The sequence below is a fragment of the Danio aesculapii genome, chromosome 22 (assembly GCF_903798145.1).
Source record: "Danio aesculapii chromosome 22, fDanAes4.1, whole genome shotgun sequence".
In the NCBI taxonomy this organism is placed as follows: domain Eukaryota; kingdom Metazoa; phylum Chordata; class Actinopteri; order Cypriniformes; family Danionidae; genus Danio; species Danio aesculapii.
In genome coordinates, this window is record NC_079456.1 from 36,764,454 (window position 1) to 36,783,005 (window position 18,552).

General features: G+C 35.9%; 1 protein-coding gene across 2 annotated transcripts in view; it reads left to right on the forward strand.

Annotated features, from left to right (window-relative positions):
- slit1b (slit homolog 1b (Drosophila)) overlaps window positions 1-18,552 on the forward strand; it is an 83,282-nt gene that overhangs the window by 7,852 nt on the left and 56,878 nt on the right. For both annotated transcript variants that reach the window (XM_056448170.1, XM_056448171.1), the window contains exons 2-4: window positions 6,358-6,429; window positions 6,724-6,795; window positions 8,834-8,905. In XM_056448170.1, the coding sequence (XP_056304145.1) occupies window positions 6,358-6,429; window positions 6,724-6,795; window positions 8,834-8,905 (216 nt within the window). The remainder of the gene's footprint in view (window positions 1-6,357; window positions 6,430-6,723; window positions 6,796-8,833; window positions 8,906-18,552) is intronic.

The following is an 18,552-nucleotide window of genomic DNA, read 5'->3' on the forward strand; positions in this document are numbered from 1 at the left end:
TCTTTGTACAGTTTTACAACCAACTGTGTGCTAGTTTCAAGTACCAAGCTTGTACACCGAGACTAATAACCACGCACACTGAATTAACTTTGACTGAGGCACCGGATGCGCCACTCGAAGCCGCGACACGGCACACCAGACACTCTCTGTGGCGCGGCAGATACATGAAGTGTCCCGAATCGTCTCGAAAGGTTTCTGCAGCGGTCCGCGGCGCCCAGCCGTCGACTTGAGTGTACCCTGATAGAAACCGATGTTTAGAATTCTAAAACACATGCTAGTTAAGATCACAGGGAGCTTCTGGGATCGCGAGAAATGCAAACGGCTGAAGTATAAGGTAGACTCAATATGAAGTACACATGTTTGCAAACCTACCTAAAGATACAACCAATAATTCCGATTAGAGCGATAATGTGGAGAATATTGATCTTGTGTTGAGCCCAATGAGCCTTGCATCTAAAAATAGAGCTAGGGTGTTCCTTTAGTGATATCGCTTCAACTCACGCTGAAAATGGCGGACGTGAATCAACAAACAGAGGATATGATGACGCGCCTGTCAATCAATATTGGTGGGCGGGGGGACCGCTCTCCTACGTAAAGTTGCGGTCGGTTTGAAAACCGCTCCAATTGGTCCACCGTTTATTATGTTGTTAAATTGAAAAAAAAAGCACTGGGTGTGTTTATATCACCCCAATATGACGGTCTATACACCATACATGCACATATGGCTGTCCAAACAGCTTGAAAAGTAGATTTTTTACCATAGGTGCCTTTTAATATACCCAGTCTTGTTGCATTTTGAAAACTGAGTCACTAAGCAGACATTAGCCAAAGTTCAGGCAAAAGGCAAAGTTTTCCAGGCAAAAGGATCATCTTAAAGATCCAAGGATGCCACCTTTTTAACTAAGCAGCTTTCTTTTGATAATTCTTTGCGACTCCTTACGAAAACCTCTTGGGACACATTTTCATCCTCAAACCAAATTTCCAATTACATTGATTCCTATTGGAAACACTGGATTTCTCCCATTAATACTCACTAAACAACAGTAAACGCCATACCAACCCTCGAGGCGTAGACACCGTCTTCAATGGGAATAATGTTTCAGGACCAGCAATCGATTGGAAATGGCGTGAGCTGAAATAAACAATGAAAAGGCATTTAGATGGGGTTCAACCCTGTTGAGCAATTAGCAGTGAAAGCAATATTGATAACAACCAGCGGCTCTGTAGTGAGGAGCACAATCCCTAGGCGATGCACAGCAAAGAGAGTCATTTATCAAGGAGACTGCACCGGCCAAATAATATCCCCCTCCGTCCCATGAGCCTTGCCCCTGCAGCGGGAGAGAATAGAGCGTTATTTGAGTTGACTGGGGGGAGGCGGAGGGTCGGGACGGAGGGCAAAAGGCTGCCGAGGACTGCAGCGCTACTCAAACGGCTCTGCGTGATATCGCTGGACAATAATAGAGTTCAGAACAGACGGGCTATTTGTGCACAAGCTGTTTTCGGCTTCGCAACGAAATGAGTTGATGGTGAACGTAAACTGATCGATTGGATCATCGTGTTGTTTATCTAGGTCATATTTCGGATGTCCTGTGAAAGGGAGCCGTGTAAACCTAGCTGTTCGTGAGAGATCGAATCAGGAGCGATTGGTAGGGGGCAAATATTGAAGGTCTAGGAAATATTGAAGGTTTAGGAATAGGGTTGCAGGTAACAGCGTTGACAATTTAGCTTTGGATCTAGATCTTGGCTTCTGCAAAATATACCAAATGCAATATTAAATGTTAAATGAATGAATCTGTTTAAACTAGAATCTGAAGTGATTGGTAGGAGGCAACTATTAAAGGTCCATTGGTGCTTGTTTCAGAATGAGGAACAGGGTTGAGATTTCTGTTTTGAAACTAGATGTTGATTTCTACAAGAATAAATCAAATACAGGAATGGATGTAAAATTATTATATTTACAGTAGAATTGGACGTGATTGGTCTGGGGCTAATATTGAATGTCCATTTGTTCGTATTTCAGATTGAGATATAGGGTTGCAGGTAACAATGCATGTGTAGTCAATTAGATGTATCTAGATTTGGAACGGGATGTTGATTTCTACAAAATTTTATTAAATTGCTTTATTAAATGATCAACTTATTAAGAATCAGTAGCGATTGGTAGAGGAAGACACTGGAGGTCCATTTGTACTTATTTCAGACTGAGGAATAGGCTTGCAGGTAATGGGATTGACAATGTATGTGTAGTCAAGTAGATGATTGCTTTCTTGAAAAATACATCAAATAAATTAATTAAATGTTCAATTAAACTAGAGTCTGAAGTGATTGGTAGGGGGCAACTATTAAAGGTCCATTGGTACTTGTTTCAGAATGAGGAATAGGGTTGCAGGTTACAAGGTTGACTATGTAGTCAAGTAGATGTATTTAGATTTGAAACCGGATGTTGATTTCTAGAAAAATACATTAAATAAAGTGATTAAATGTTCAATTAAACTAGAGTCAGATGTGATTAGTTGGTGCAATCACTGAAGGTTCATTGGTATTTCACAATGAGAAATAGATTTGCAGGTAACAGGGTTGGCGGTGTATGTGTAGTCAATTAGATGTTTTTAGATTTGGAAATGGATGTTGGTTTCTAGAAAAATACATCAAGTAAATTGATTAAACGTTCAATTAAACTGAAGTCAGGAGTGATTATTAGTGTTAAAAAGCTAAGGGTTCATTGGTACTTATTTCAGAATGAGGAATAGGGTTGCAGGTAACAGGATTAACGGTGTATGTGTAGTCAAGTGGATGTATCTAGACTTGGAACCGGATGTTGGTTTTAAGAAAAATACATTAAATAATTTGAATAAATGTTCAATTAATCTAAAATCAGGAGTGAATGGTTGGGGAAAATATTGAAGGTCCGTTGGTACTTATTTCATAATGAGGAAAAGGGTTGTAAGTATTGCTAAGTAGATGTATGTAGCTTTATAATTAGATGTTGGTTTCTTCAAAAACAATTGTTTTATTTAATTAATGAAATGTTCAAGTAAATTAGAATTAAGTGATAGTGGTAGGGGGCAACTATTAAAGGTTCATTGGTACTTTCAGAATGAGGAATCGGGTTGCAGGTGACAGGGTTGACGGTGTATGTGTAGTTAATTAGATGGGGGGGGGGATTTGGGCTTGGCGTGATTGGTAAGTGAAGAGCAGGGGTGTGGGGGTGGTTGGATTATGCAGTCGGTAAGTGATAGAGCAATGTCCTGGTGCTCCCTATGGCCAGTCCTCCTCTGTTTATATCTATGAAAAATTCAATCTCTGTATAAATAATGACATTTGTACTTGGCATAAACAAACGGGACAAACAAACGTGCAAAATTTGCCTGCGTTCTCCACCAAATATTCCATCTGACTGTATTATTCAGCACTTGTCTAAATCACACGCTATTAATATTCGCATTCAGTGTTCATTAGATCTTCATCTCATTCGGAACAAATGTTCATCAGATCATCAAAGTCACTACAGAAACACTTAACAACTAATATGACATTGAAGACCCAACATTTGCCTTTTTGCCTTGGTGGAAACAAGTTGTAAATCATTAAAGCTGCTAAACATTTACACATGTGAAAAGTGCTAACAATATCAAAATGGTTTACATGCATATTTCAAATGAGTGTCCCTGAGAAAATAAGTCGAGTGAACCACTCAAAGGTTACTAATTAATTAAATATGAAAAAGAAAATGATTTAAAAATATAAATAAATGAAATTAAACATTCCCTCAAAATTACTTAGGCTTCAAAATAAAGCATGGATTATATATAGGCTCTGTATTGCCACACGAATGCTAACGTGTACATCTGTGACACGCTATTAGCTGCTTTTTTCCATCTCTCAAAGAAACTATAGGAGATGTAGAGATCAAGCTGCTTTTGTGTCCAATTTTCCATGTTAATGGTCCCAGTGTCGCCGCAGATGCTGGACTAATTAAAGGATTAAAAGAGTCACCTCATCCACCACCCTGATTGGTCACACCTGGGCTCTTTTCCACAATACTGCCATTACAGCCCATGTCCCAGGCGACGCTAGTCTACATGTGTGCGCAAATGTATATTTCCACTACAAGTTTACACCTGATAATAATAAAGAGAGCCATGCTTTAGATGTGCTAATTATTGTGTTCATGGTTTTAACTTCCAATTGTTAGGTATCTATATATTCGGCCTGTGCGTTGGTTTTTGAAAGGGGTATAGGAAGACTGTAATAATCTCATGACATTCAGGGACAAAATATTGAGATATTAATGAGCTTTCTTTACCGTCTTTACCTTTCCTTGTTGCTGACACACTAAATTTTTTGGAAGTTTTGAATGATCAGAATTGAATGATCAGAATTGAATGATCAGGAAACCTTTTTTTTCCTATATATTTGCTTGTGAATGCAAACATCTGATCAGCTAATTAACAGTAACAGAGTTGACAGTAGCAGTGTCGACAGTAACAGAGTCGACATTAACAGAGTCGACAGTAACAGAGTCGACATTAACAGAGTTGACAGTGATGGTTACAGAGTCGATGGTAACAGTCGAGGGTAACAGAGTCGACAGTAACAGAGTCGACAGTAACAGAGTTGACAGCAACAGAGTTGACAGCAACAGAGTCTACAGTAACAGAGTTGAAAGTAACAGAGTCGACAGTAACAGGGTTGACAGCAACAGAGTCGACAGTAACAGAGTTGAAAGTAAGAGAGTTGGCGGTAACAGAGTCGATGGTAACAGAGCTGACGGTAATGGTAACAAAGTCGATGGTAACACTCAAGGTTAACAGAGTCGACAGTAACAGAGTTAACAGTAACGTTCGACAGTAACAATTGACAGAAACAGAGTCTACAGTAACAGTTGACAGTAGCAGAGTCGACAGTAACAGAGTCTACAGTGACAGAGTTGACAGTATCAGTTGAAAGTAAAAGAGTCGGCTATGATAGAGTCGATGATAACAGCGCTGACGGTAATGGTAATAGAGTCGAGGGTAACAGAGTCGACGGTAACAGTTGAAGGTAACTGTAACATAGTCAACGGTATCAATGTCGGTGGTAATAGAGTCGGCGGTAACGGTAACAGAGTTAACAGTAACAGTCAACGGTAACAGAGTCGATGGTAACAGAGTTGACGGTAACAAAGCCGACGGTAAAGGTAACAGAGTCGACGGTATCAAAGTCAACAATAACAGAGTCTGCGGTAACGGTAACAGAGTCAACAGTAACAGTCAATGGTAACAGAGTTGATGGTAACAGAGTTGACGGTAACAGAGCCGACGGTAAAGGTAACAGAGTCGACGGTATCAAAGTCAGCAATAACAGTTGACGGTAACAGAGCCAATGGTAAAGGTAACAGAGTCGACGGTATCAAAGTCGACAGTAACAGTCCATTGTAACAAAATCGATGGCAAAGTTACACTGTAAAAAATACTGTACAATTTACAGCAACTTACTGGCAATTTTCGCAACAAAAATTGCCAGTAAGTTACTGTAAATTTTTGAGTAAATTGCAATTAATAATTTACAGTGCATCAATTACAGTTAATCAACAGTAACAGTCGACGGTAACAGAGTCATTGGTAACAGAGTCGATGGTAACAGAGTTGACGGTAACAGAGCCGATGGTAAAGGTAACAGAGTCGACGGTATTAAAGTCGACGGTAACAGAGCCGATGGTAAAGGTAACAGAGTCGACGGTATCAAAGTCGACAATAACAGAGTCTGCGGTAACAGAGTCGACTGTAACAGTCCACTGTAACAGAGTCGATGGCAAAGTTACACTGTAAAAAATACGGTACAAAAATTGCCAGTAAGTTACTGTACATTTTTGAGTAAATTGCAGTTAATAATTTACAGTGCGCTTGTAAATTTAGTCTTATTGGCAACCTAAATGGCCAGTATGCTACTATATATTTTACAGTATTTTACAGCTCCCTTAAGCAATATTTTTTTTCTGATTGTCTACAAAAAACCCCACTGTTGTACAATAACTTGCCTAATTACCCTAACTTTACCCTAATTAACCTAGTTAAGCCTTTAAATGTCACTTTAAGCTGTATAGAAGTGTCTTGAAGAATATCTAGTCAAATATTATTTACTGTCATCATGACAAAGAGAAAATAAATCAGTTTAAATCAAATTAGAAAGATTAGAATCAAATTATAAATCAATTAGAGATGAGTTATTAAAACTATTATAGAAATGTGTTAAAAATGTTAAACAGATATTGGGGGGAAACTTTACAGGGGGTCTTCAACTGTATCAGAGACATTTATTGATCATGTTTAGCTTATTTATGATTTAACAGTTTAATCTTTCCTATTATTTCTGAAGGGACTTGAACTCAAACAACCTCACGCACATTGGCAAGGATGACTTCGCTGGCCTGAAGCACCTCCGAATTTTGTATGTATTTCTTTTTTTAATCTTAATACTCCTCAGTATTGTTATATGTTGTAATGTCTAAATGTTCAGACGTTTAATGTAATCCACGAAGACAGCCAGGAGGCAGACTAAAGGAGGTCAAGAGCACATTTAACATGTAAACATCCTTTAACATGTAAATAGTTGTCTTGTTTTTTAAAGGACAGTTTTGTGCAGTGGGTGAATCTGTGAATCTGTTTGTCATCTCTGTTCTGCATATTTCTGTATTTATACTAAATTAAATTGGATCTTGCATTACTTTATCAATCTACACAGGCACCTCATGGACAACCAGATTGTCTCCATTGACAGAGGAGCCTTCAGTGATCTGAAGGAGCTGGACAGACTGTGAGTTTTTCCTTCTTTCCTCAGGCTTTGATATGATCGTTTTAGTGTTTCACCCTCAGGTTCTGTTAGAATGGTCTAATATTAGAACTCCCAGGGCCCCCAGTGCAATATTAATGATGGTCATTTTTAAAATTAACTCTCGTTTTTACATTTAAGAGGCTTTTAATTGGCTCCTATAGCCTAATAATTAAGGAATAAAATCCAGTGCTGAGATATTACTGAAAATTAAACTCATGCCTTTTAGAGGTATGATTTGAATCCAGTCTATTAAAGCTATAGAATTCAATTCCCATCATGCATTTCAACTTAAACTCTTAATGAGTAGAAATAATGTCTAAACTAAGTGAGTCTGGGGTCATCCGTATATTGAACATTTTAAATGTAAAAAAATTTAAGGGACAGTTGATCTAAAATATTTTATCTGAACAGAAAAGAAGATACTTTGAATAATGTTACAAACATGTAACCATTGACTTCCATAGCATTTGTTTTTCCTACTATGGATGTCAGTGGTTACAACTTTCATCATTCATCAACATATCTTTTTTTGTAAAAAAAAAAAAACTCAAAAGTTTACAAGTTACACTGTAAAAATACTGTGCAATTTACAGCAACCAAAATTGCCAGTAAGTTACAGTAAATTTTACAGTAAATTGTAATTATTAGTTTGCAGTGTGCTTACAAATTCAGTCTTACTTTCAACTAAAACGGCCTGTAAGTTACTGTACATTTTACAGTAAATTGTAGTTATTAATTTACATTGCACTTGTGAATTTGCAGTTTTGCTGGTATCCAAAATGGCCTGTAAGTTACTGTACATTTTACAGTACTTATTTTTACTGTGTAGCTAAATTAGCAAGTACATTTTTGTTGTAATTTATAATGTGCTTGTAAATTTACAGTCTTACTGGCAACCAAAATGGCCAGTCAATTACAGTGAATTTTACAGTAAATTGTAATTATCAATTTACAGTGCACTTGTAAATTTGCAGTCTTGCTGGTATCCAAAATGGGCTGTAAGTTACTGTAAATTTTACAGTGAATTGTAATTATTAGTTTGCAGTGTGCTTGTAAATTTACAGTCTTACTGCAACCAAAATGGACAGTAAGATACTGTAAATTTTACAGAACATTGTAGTTATTAATTTACAGTGCGCTTGTAAATTTACAGTTTTGCAGGTATCCAAAATAGTCTGTAAGTTACTGTAAATTTTACAGAAAATTGTAGTTATTAGTTTACAGTTCGCTTGTAAATTAACTGTCTTACTGGCAACCAAAATGGACAGTAAGATACTGTAAATTTTACAGAAAATTGTAGTTATTAGTTTACAGTTCGCTTGTAAATTAACTGTCTTACTGGCAACCAAAATGGACAGTAAGATACTGTAAATTTTACAGAACATTGTAGTTATTAATTTACAGTGCGCTTGTAAATTTACAGTTTTGCAGGTATCCAAAATAGTCTGTAAGTTACTGTAAATTTTACAGAAAATTGTAGTTATTAATTTACAGTGCGCTTGTAAATTTACAGTCTTACTGGCAACCAAAATGGCCTGTAAGTTACTGTAAATTTTACAGCATTTTTTTTACTGTGTAGCTAAATTAGCAAGTACATTTTTGTTGTAATTTATAATGTGTTTGTTAATTTACAGTCTTTCTGGCAACCAAAATGGCCTGTAAGTTAATGAAAAATGTACAGTAAATTGTAATTATTAATTTACAGTGTGCTTGTAAATTTACAGACTTACTTGCATCCTAAATGGCCTGTAAGTTACTACAAATTTGACTGTTTTTTTACTCTGTAGCTAAATAGTTAGTACATTAAAATTTTTAAGTGAACTATCCCTTTAACACATTTTAATGTTCCCTGTAACAGGTAATATGTTGACAAATAAATTCACCTCTACAGTTTGTGAGTCTAAACAGATACTAGCGCAAACTCATTTCCATAATGGCCTTAATATGCTTTCTCAGTTCGGAAGAAATCTTCAAATTGGTTTTCCTGAATTGTGAGCCGTATGTCCCTGTTTTTCCTCAGGCGTCTCAACAGAAACCGTCTCCAGCAACTCCCAGAGCTCCTGTTCCTGAAAAACCCTGCTCTCTCCAGACTGTGAGTGACTGTTTCATTATCAGCATCCATCAGGAAATATGTGCTATGATGGAAACACCCATTCACAGCCAAAAAAAAAACAATCATAACAATGTTAGCATCCAGCTGATTTGCCTAGCTTCAATGAATAAATCCACAACAGCAAACAAAGCCTCTTCTGCAGGGAATAACACCTTACTAAAAGCTTAGATTAGTTATAGCTGTGATTAGGAGAAGTTGGTCTGTTTTACACATTATTTGTGTGTGCTCGCTGTTAATAATGCTGTGTTTATTAGCGTCTTTTAGCTCATCTAACATGCTAATCGTAATGTAATTAAAAAAATACTCATGACCAAAATAACTTTAAAATGAGATACTAAAGTGTAAGTGTAAGTAATGATATGTCTATAATGATTTTTGATACTTTAACTGCAGTATCTATACACGATTTCATAATTAAGTCTATTGTTTTTGAAATAGGAACATAAACATGATAAACAACATTAGCAATAACAATTTAGCTAGTTTCTACCCTGATAGCACACATACATCACCAGGACGTTTATTTGATGTGTATTTACATTTTTTAGAGAATTTTTTAAATACTTTATCAATACGTCTATTAGACGTCTCCTGATGGATGTTTAATAGATGAAGAGAATTTATATTTTTAGTTTTCAAGATAAAATGTCCTTAAATACATATACAGACTGTATATTTTAAAGACAACTTGATGTAACTTGTAAAACAACTTGGTGTTTTTATTAGTAGTGGGCCGTTATTAGCGTTAACGTGCTGCGTTAACATGAGACTCTTATCGCGCGATAAAAAAAATATCGCCGTTAATCTATTCTCAAAGTTGGATTGGGAGCTGGGTCTATTCTACACAAGCTATGAGGACTTTCACCTTAATATTTTAGTACGGATGTATTCCTGACCGGTGAGCCGTCTGATAAAAAAGTGGCCTTCTGAATCAAATGAGCAGGATGCCTGACTTTAACTGCAGTTCGGCAGTTTCACTTTTACTTATGAACATTTCATTCATGCCCCCGTGACAAACTGGGGTATTAGACGCAAATAAGGAGTGAGGACTGGTGAGAGAGTTATGGAGTTTAATAACACACGCTGAATGGAAAGAAAAAGCTTCCGCATTTCGTGAGTTTGATGGCGGTGTTTACTTCAATAATGCCACTAGTATCTGTATACTCCACACGTCTTAATTTCATTTCTGTTTAGTTCAGTTATGACTTTAGTCAGATTAAGGTCATCAGAAATGGCTGGTTGGAGCTTATGTAGGCCTACAGTTCAACATTCATGTTTAATTGAATAAACAGTAAACACAAGCACATCTTATTGAACTTCATTTATTTTCATCATCGATTATCATAGTAGAACAGTTTCTCAAGCAGTTTGTCATGCATTTTGGAAACAGGAGATGAGCCCCTGGTCTAATGCGCTACCTGGCTGGTTCTCTAAGACTTATTATTTGGGTAGCACACATATTCTGAATGCCTTCGGCAGAATTCAAATGAGCCATTTTAATCTAGATTAATCTAGAATAATTCCAAGATTGCAGTGAGATTAATCTAGATTTAAAAAATTTATCTATGCCCATCTATAGTTTTTATTCAAAACTGTTTCATTAAAGTTTTCGATTTAGAACAATATTAAAAGGTTTATCTTGGAGATGCAAAATATTCCCCCAATTTTAGAATCACCCATATGGCTTACCGGTTTGGCACCATGTATAGTTGGCAGAGGAATTATCATGTTATATTTTGTATTATACTACTTCCCGACATGTCCTATATTTAGCTTAGCACCAGAGCATAGGTTTGTTAGCAGTGGTTTGGAAGAAATCATGGAAACAGATGGAAAAAAAGTCTGTTACTGAATTATTTTGTGTGAAATGTGCTTAATATTCTGGGTTTATTAGCAAATCGCTTTTTTAGCATGCTAATTTCTCAACTGGACTAGTAGTAATCTTAAAATAGACTACTTACTGCATTCATTTAGATGCATCTTTTAACATGTAAACATGGTTAATAGTCTTGTTGTGTGATGAATGCTTCTTTTTGGAAGGAATTCATCATTTGTGATTGATTGGGAGGATTTTGTAAGGAATCATGCATAAAATATAATACAGCAGAGCAAAGAAACAAATAAAAAAGCTGGAATTATTGGGTTTTCTGGGAGTTTAGCAGTTTTCAGGCACAAATTGAATAATCAAATGTTAAAAAAGAACTATCTTTTAATAATTTATTTATGGTGAGGTAATCATCAATTTATTTACACCTGCATTACAGAATCAAGATGTACAAGAGTAAACAGTTGGCAGCAAATTCTTTTTCATGCAAACTCATTTTCTCTCCGTTTACTGCTTCTTCTTAGTCTTTGAGCACTGACGAATGAGTTTCACCTTCGCTAACATTTAATATCCCTCAGCAAACAGACCGACAGACTCAAAAAGAGCAGTTTAAGATAGACGATGGGTTACAAAACCCGCTGTTTAGTTTGACAATTAATTTATTCACTTTTGGAAGCTTCAAAATAAAAGTCACTGTAAACTAAAACTACTCCCACTGTGTTCGTCTGACTGAAGAAAGTCTTATACACAAAGGATGCTTTGAGGGAGAGTAAATGATGGGGTAATTAAAATTTTTGGGTGAAACTATTCCTTCAACATTAACATATTTAAAATAAAAACAGATCTAGCCAGATTTATTCTTTATTTAAAACCAAATCAGCCTTAAAAACAATGTTAAAATAAAACTTCAGACCTTCAGTACGAGCAGAGAGCAGCTTAACTCCTGAATCCAGAAGTAAGTGTTTGAAGCTGAACTGAATCTCTGATGTAAAAAAAAACATTTAATATCCCTCAGCAAACAGTCGGACAGACACAAAAAGAGCAGTGTAAGAAAGACGACGGGTTACAAAAGCGAAACCAGCGTGCTCTATCTCAGATCCCACGTTTTTTTCCTCCACTCAGGGTCTCTTTTCTTCATGTCCTCTTTGAAGGGTTTTCAAATAAAGGGTCTGGAGTGTAATATTTGCAGGGTTTGAGCGCTCTGTTTGCTTCACCTCTGGATGTTGGCCCACTTTAAAACTGAACTTCTTTGGCAAACATTCGCGATTAAAGACAGTTTCCAGGACACCCTGAGCTCATTTCTACTGAGGTCAGGAGGTTTCGTTGGCTTTCTTTTTGCTGGATACAATTGCGAAATGATACAAAACTGTCTATCTTACATGTAAATCTTACATGCAAAATAAATGCATTTCTTACGTTTTATGTCTTGTTTCTAGTCAGGGGTGATTTTAGGATTTGAATTTTAGGGTGGCTCAGCTCCTTATATGGAGAGAGATTAGACTCAATAATAATTCACGCAAAAGACACGATGTACACATGCGTAGCCAAATTCACGTACGTAAAATATTCATTTATACTTACAAAAACAATTCACATGCACAAAATAAAAATACATTTTCATAAAATACGTTTCACAAATGCAAAACACCATTTGCAAATATATAAGAGTGTACAAAAAGTTTTGAATGTTTAAAATTCACGAGTTCATCCTGAATGAGAATGTGCAAATCCTCTCTCACGTACGACTCACCCTGAATACGAGTGTGTGCATTTTTGAGACTTTCCTGTCAGCACACACCTCCCACGTGAGTCACTCGTGCCCTGTAGCCAATAAGATGCGAGCTTACTGTTCAACCAATCACAACTCCCTGAGAACGCGGGAATGACCGAAGCGCTTCACTGTGCGCACCATTTGCGCAGTCTGACTTAATTAATATATATAATTAACTTAATTATACACAAACTAGTAGGAAACAGTATTGACTTACAGGAGTATCCGCCATGTTGGTTAGAGGAACAGACTGCGCAAAAGGAGCGCAGAGTGGTTGACATCGAGTACAGCTCTCATCTGATTGGCTGAGAGGTACGAGTTGCCTGTTTCTGGCAGGAAAGTCTCAAAATGCACACACTCGTATTCAGGGTGAGTCGTACGTGAGAGAGGATTTGCACAAAATTACTTGGTAGTAATATGGTAGGGTTGTATGCTAAACTACTGTATTGTGTGTGTGTGTGTGTGTGTGTATGTGTATATATATATAATTTATATATGTAATTTCTAACTACAGCTGATCAAATCATTCTTAAACATCAATTGGGAAATATAAAAAAATATATATATATTTAAAGGGGGCTAATAATTCTGACTTCAACTGTGTGTATATATATATATATATGAAATTTGGGCAAACATATCACTAAATATGAATAAAACTATTGAACATGTTCGGAACAAAGTTCTGCCATGCTTCTCTCTAATGCTCTAATGCATCTCTCTAATTTTTTTTTTAATTGCGCCTTTTCCCAGTGATGGGTTGCAGCTGGAGGGGCATCTGCTGTATAAAACATATGCTGGATAAGTTGGCGGTTCATTCCGCTGTGGTGACCCCAGATTAAAAGGGACTAAGTCGAAAAGAAAATGAATGAATTAATGATAATTGCGCCTTAACCTATGCTGTATTGACACACTCAAAATAATAATATTAATAATAATAATAAAAATAGCACTTTGGTTGAAGATTCAATCGGGGACAGTGGCTGCACCAAAATATCTTAACAACACTGACCGATGTTAAACCAACTTAAAATAGTGGTGTTCAGTTAACATGAACAGATTAAAACATGATTAAAGGTCCTGTGAAGTGCTTCGAAATGTGCATTATTTTATTCCATGTTTGACTTAATCTCAACTGAAACACAAACAGAGGGCGGGACATAATGTAGCTCCTCCCCTTTAAAAAAAACAGCCAATAGTGTTTTGTTTTATCAGTGCTCTGCCAGTGAGAGTGGTTGAGCTCAAGTGCATCAAATGAAAAACAAATGAGAAGCATCCTGAAGGGGGGCGGGGCTTGTCAGATACTAGAGAGCATTTGATTGGCCAGAAGATTTGAACAACAATAATAATAATAGTTGACGTGAATAAAATCATTGATCCATTTAGGCAGAAGTAATGAACTACAAGCTTCACATGTTTATATCAGTTTTATATCTTCTAAACATGAATTTGGTCAGTGTTTTAGTGCAGACTAGCTTATAGATATCCTAAAAATGCACATACTGATGCTAACATCTTCAATACTGATGCTAAAACTTTCATGGGACCTTTAAACATGACTTAAATATTTAAATTTACCCTGAATTAATGGTTTTAATAGCTGAACTTCAAGTATAATTCATGTAAATACATATTGAGCTGCTTTAACATTATACAGTGAGGTTAAGATAACGCGGTATAATCAGGTAAAATACGCAGTTTACTAGGTTTTTGATTAGCATTTCACGCTACACAATTCTTGACTCTAAGACTTGGGAATAATTAGTCATTTCTGTAATCGCCATTGTTTCATAACACACACACACTCGCACCTACACACTTAGCTAAGTTCACACCTGGTTAGCGCAAATGAAACATCTCTGCTACCCAAAGCGACAGAGTTGAAGACAAAAATCTACATACAAATTGGAAATCAATCATAATTAGCGATCACCCCGGCTATTTCCGCTCTTAATTAACTGTGGTAATTAATTGTGCGTGGAGAATGCCAGCACGGCGCCAATTAGCATTTAAAAGCTAACGTCTAACCAAGCTTTGAGTATCTTTGACTATTACCTGCTTTAATGAACAACGTCTTGCTCGGTTTAATTGCACAGCACAAAATGCAGGCACGGAAAAATAAACGTGTCTGTCATGACCCACATTATCATAAAGCAATATTCCTGAGGTCTACAATCCCGAGTGTCTCTCTGAAGGAAAAAAAGATATTATGAATTTCATTTATAAGCGCAGACGTGTTTCCCTAAAGGCGTGTGTGTGGGCTGATGGGGGTTTTCGCAGGCAGATTGACTGAACACGTCGCGTCCATATGGCAACTCGCTAATGAGGAAACATGTGAAACGGCATGAACAAACACGCAAATAACAAGCAAACACAGCTGTCCGTAACTATTTGTTCGCATCCATTATAAGCCTCTTTCTGCACTCCCACACATTCCTGCATTGTTGGCTTGTTGACCCAACGCCGCCCTGAATGGATGACTTTACCTACTGTATACTGATTCAGCGTGTTTGTGTGGGTTTCCTCCGGGTGCTCCGGTTTCCCCCCACAGTCCAAACACATGCGCTTTAAGTGAATTGGGTGAGCAAAATTGGCCGTACTGTATGAGTGTGAATGAGAGTGTGTATTGGTGTTTCCCAGTACTGGGTTGCAGCTGGAATGGCATCCGCTGTGTAAAACATATGCTGGAATAGTTGGCAGTTCATTCCGCTGTGGCGACCGCTGATGAATAAGGAACTAAGTCAAAGGAAAATGAATGAATGAATACCGATTCAGTGTTAAAAACCACACTGTTAACAATTTCCTGTAGAATCTACAGTAACTTACCATTAGCAGTTCGCCAGTAACTTACTGTAAATCAAATACAGCCAAAATACCGTATCCACATTTACAGCACCATTTATCTTGCTCCATATGTATTTGCAGTGTTATAAGCTTCACTGTAAAATATACAGCCATTTTAGCAATACAACTTAAAAATACAGTAACATACCGCATAACTGTCCTACAGCAAAATACAGATGTAAACAGGGAAATGTAAATGTTATTTTTACAGCACCATTTATATTGCTGCATGTGTATTTACAATATTGTACATCTTAACTTTAATATATACAGTAATTTTCATAATGCAACTTAAAAATACAGTAACAAACCGCATATCTGTCCTACAGCAAAACACAGATGTAAACAGGAAAATGTAAATGTTATTTTTACAGCACCATTTATCTTGCTGTGTATGTATTTACAGTATTGTAAATCTTTACTACTAAATATACAGCCATTTTAGCAATGCTACTTTAAAATACGGTAACATACTGCATAACTGTCCTACAGCAAAATACAGATGTAAATGTCAAAATGTAAATGTTATTTTTACAGCAACATTTACCTTGCTGCATATGTATTTACAATATTGTACATCTTTACTGTAAAATATACAGTAATTTTCGCAATGTAACTTTAAAATACTGTAACATACTGCATAACTGTCCTACAGTAAAACACAGATGTAAGTGGGAAAATGGTATTTTTACAGCACCATTTATCTTGCTGCATATGTATTTACAATATTGTACACCTTTACTGTAAAATATACAGTAATTTTCACAATGCAACTTTAAAATACAGTAACAAACCGCATAACTGTCCTAAAGTGAAATACAGATGTAAACAGGAAAATGTAAATGTTATTTTTACAGCACCATTTATCTTGCTGCATATGTATTTACAGTATTGTACATCTTTACTGTAAAATATACAGTAATTTTCACAATGAAACTTTAAAATACAGTAACAAACCGCATAACTGTCCTACAGTAAAACTCATATGTAAATGGGAAAATGGTATTTTTACAGCACCATTTATGGTGCTGCATATGTATTTGCAAAATTGCATATCTTTACTATAAAATATTCAGCCATTTTCGCAATGTAATTTTAAAATACGGTAACAAACCGCATAACTGTCCTACAGTAAAACACAGATGTAAACGTGAAAACATAAATGTTATTTTTACAGCACCATTTATCTTTCTACATATGTATTTACAGAATTGTATATCTTTACTGTAAAATATACAGTAATTTAATTTTAAAATACAGTAACAAACCGCATAACTGTCCTACAGTAAAATACAGTTTATATTACAGTTAAATACTGTTAAAGATCGTTAACAGTGTTGGGCTGCACAATAAATCGCTTCAACATTGATATCGCAACGTGCCCAATGGGCCGTGTACGCTTTCATCATTTGTTTTTTTAATTTTAAATTAAACAAAAGGAAACGAGGAAACAGCCGTTTTTCGATTTTATTGTTTGCTCCCAAGAAAACAAAAAACTAAAAGATTTTGGAATAGGAAAATGTATGAATTTTAAATTTATTATCCACATGTAGGCGGTGCTGACACGTCAATTTTCCTCTGATTAGTCAATCCAATCTGAGCTCGTAACGTCGTACTCTGCGTTAACCAAAATGATAGTCCTCATTTCCTACCCTGAACCAAAAAAAAAACAAAAATCAAGCCAAAATCTTGTTTTTTTAATTAGTTTTTTGTGAGCAAACGAACGTTTTTATTTCATTTCAAATTGTAAAACAAATGATCAAAACGTACACGGACCCTCAATAATCATATGGCAGGATCTGTTGATTCAGGAAAACGACAAATAAACATGCATGATTTACCAATACAATTTATCACTTGCATGTGTTTTTAAAGGTATTGTAAATTTAGCATAGATGTTAGTATCATGTTATTTATAAGCCAATGTGCTTGTTATGTCCTTCAGATATTATTAATAAAACTATTCCTTTAGTAGAGAGCGGCTTCACTCCTGAATCCAGAAGTAAATGTTTGAACTGAAGCTGAATTGAATCTCTGATGTAAAAATCACTCTCTTTTTTGTCTTCAGTTCCCTCAGTTGACCTCTAACCAGCGTTCAGACAGTGAAATCTGGTTGCTCTTTGAAGCAGAAATTATTAATTATATTTACATGAGTGACAAACGAGGTCAGTGAACCCTAGAATGCAAATGCAACCTATTAACCCCTATACAGAGTGCACATGTGGGTCAAAAATGACTAAATTAGGTAAAAATGAGTCAAGAATTATCATCAGTTAGGTGCCTTTGTTGAAATTAGGCATGTGTGAGGTTAGTCGGTTAAATGAAAGCTACTGCTGCTAGTCTAGACTAAAATATTTGTCTATTTATTTTTGGCTATTTTTAAAGTACTGTCAGGTTAATGTTACTTATTAGCCGATCAGCCCTCGCGCGCTGATATCTGTACAAAGCACATTTCCATGAAAGATATATATATATATATATATATATATGAAGAGTTCAAATGCAAGTGCCATCCGTCTGAAAATTTCCTCTAAAATTAGCATTTTTCTTAACCTCCTATGTTTATGTTCAGTTATTTCACTTTAAAGGCAACGAAAATAAGCTATTCTTTACACTAAGAGTAACTGAAACTACACACAACAGCCTGAGAAAAAGGCTAGTTTGAGAAGGCACTCAGGCACACTGCTTTTTACATCTAAACTCTGACATACGAGCGATCCTCTGATGAATCGACTGATCTTCACAGCTTTGAAACGCTCCAGTGTCCCTGTATCTGTGGTTATAGTCAGTAAATAGCATTGATTTTGTTGAACTGATGACCTTCACAGCCAATCACAATCATTTCATTTCCAAACAAGTTGTTCTAATTGGATTAGCATTGTAAACATTATATTGTAAAGGAACAGGGTTGGGTGTAATTGGTTACAGAGTTACTATAGATTACTTTTCCATTGAAAAGAGTGAAGTAGGAGATTACTTTTCATTTTTAGGTCATTTAATTATAGTTATTAACGAATATACTTGCTTAATGGTCGTAAATTCAGCAGTTTTGTCTAAATCACTTCAGAGAAACTGAATAATTGTGTTTTTTGTTAAATATATTTTGCAGAATAATTATATTTTCACACTTATCAGACAATTGAACACACTTATGGAGCAATGAATTGAGTAATTTATGTCGATATA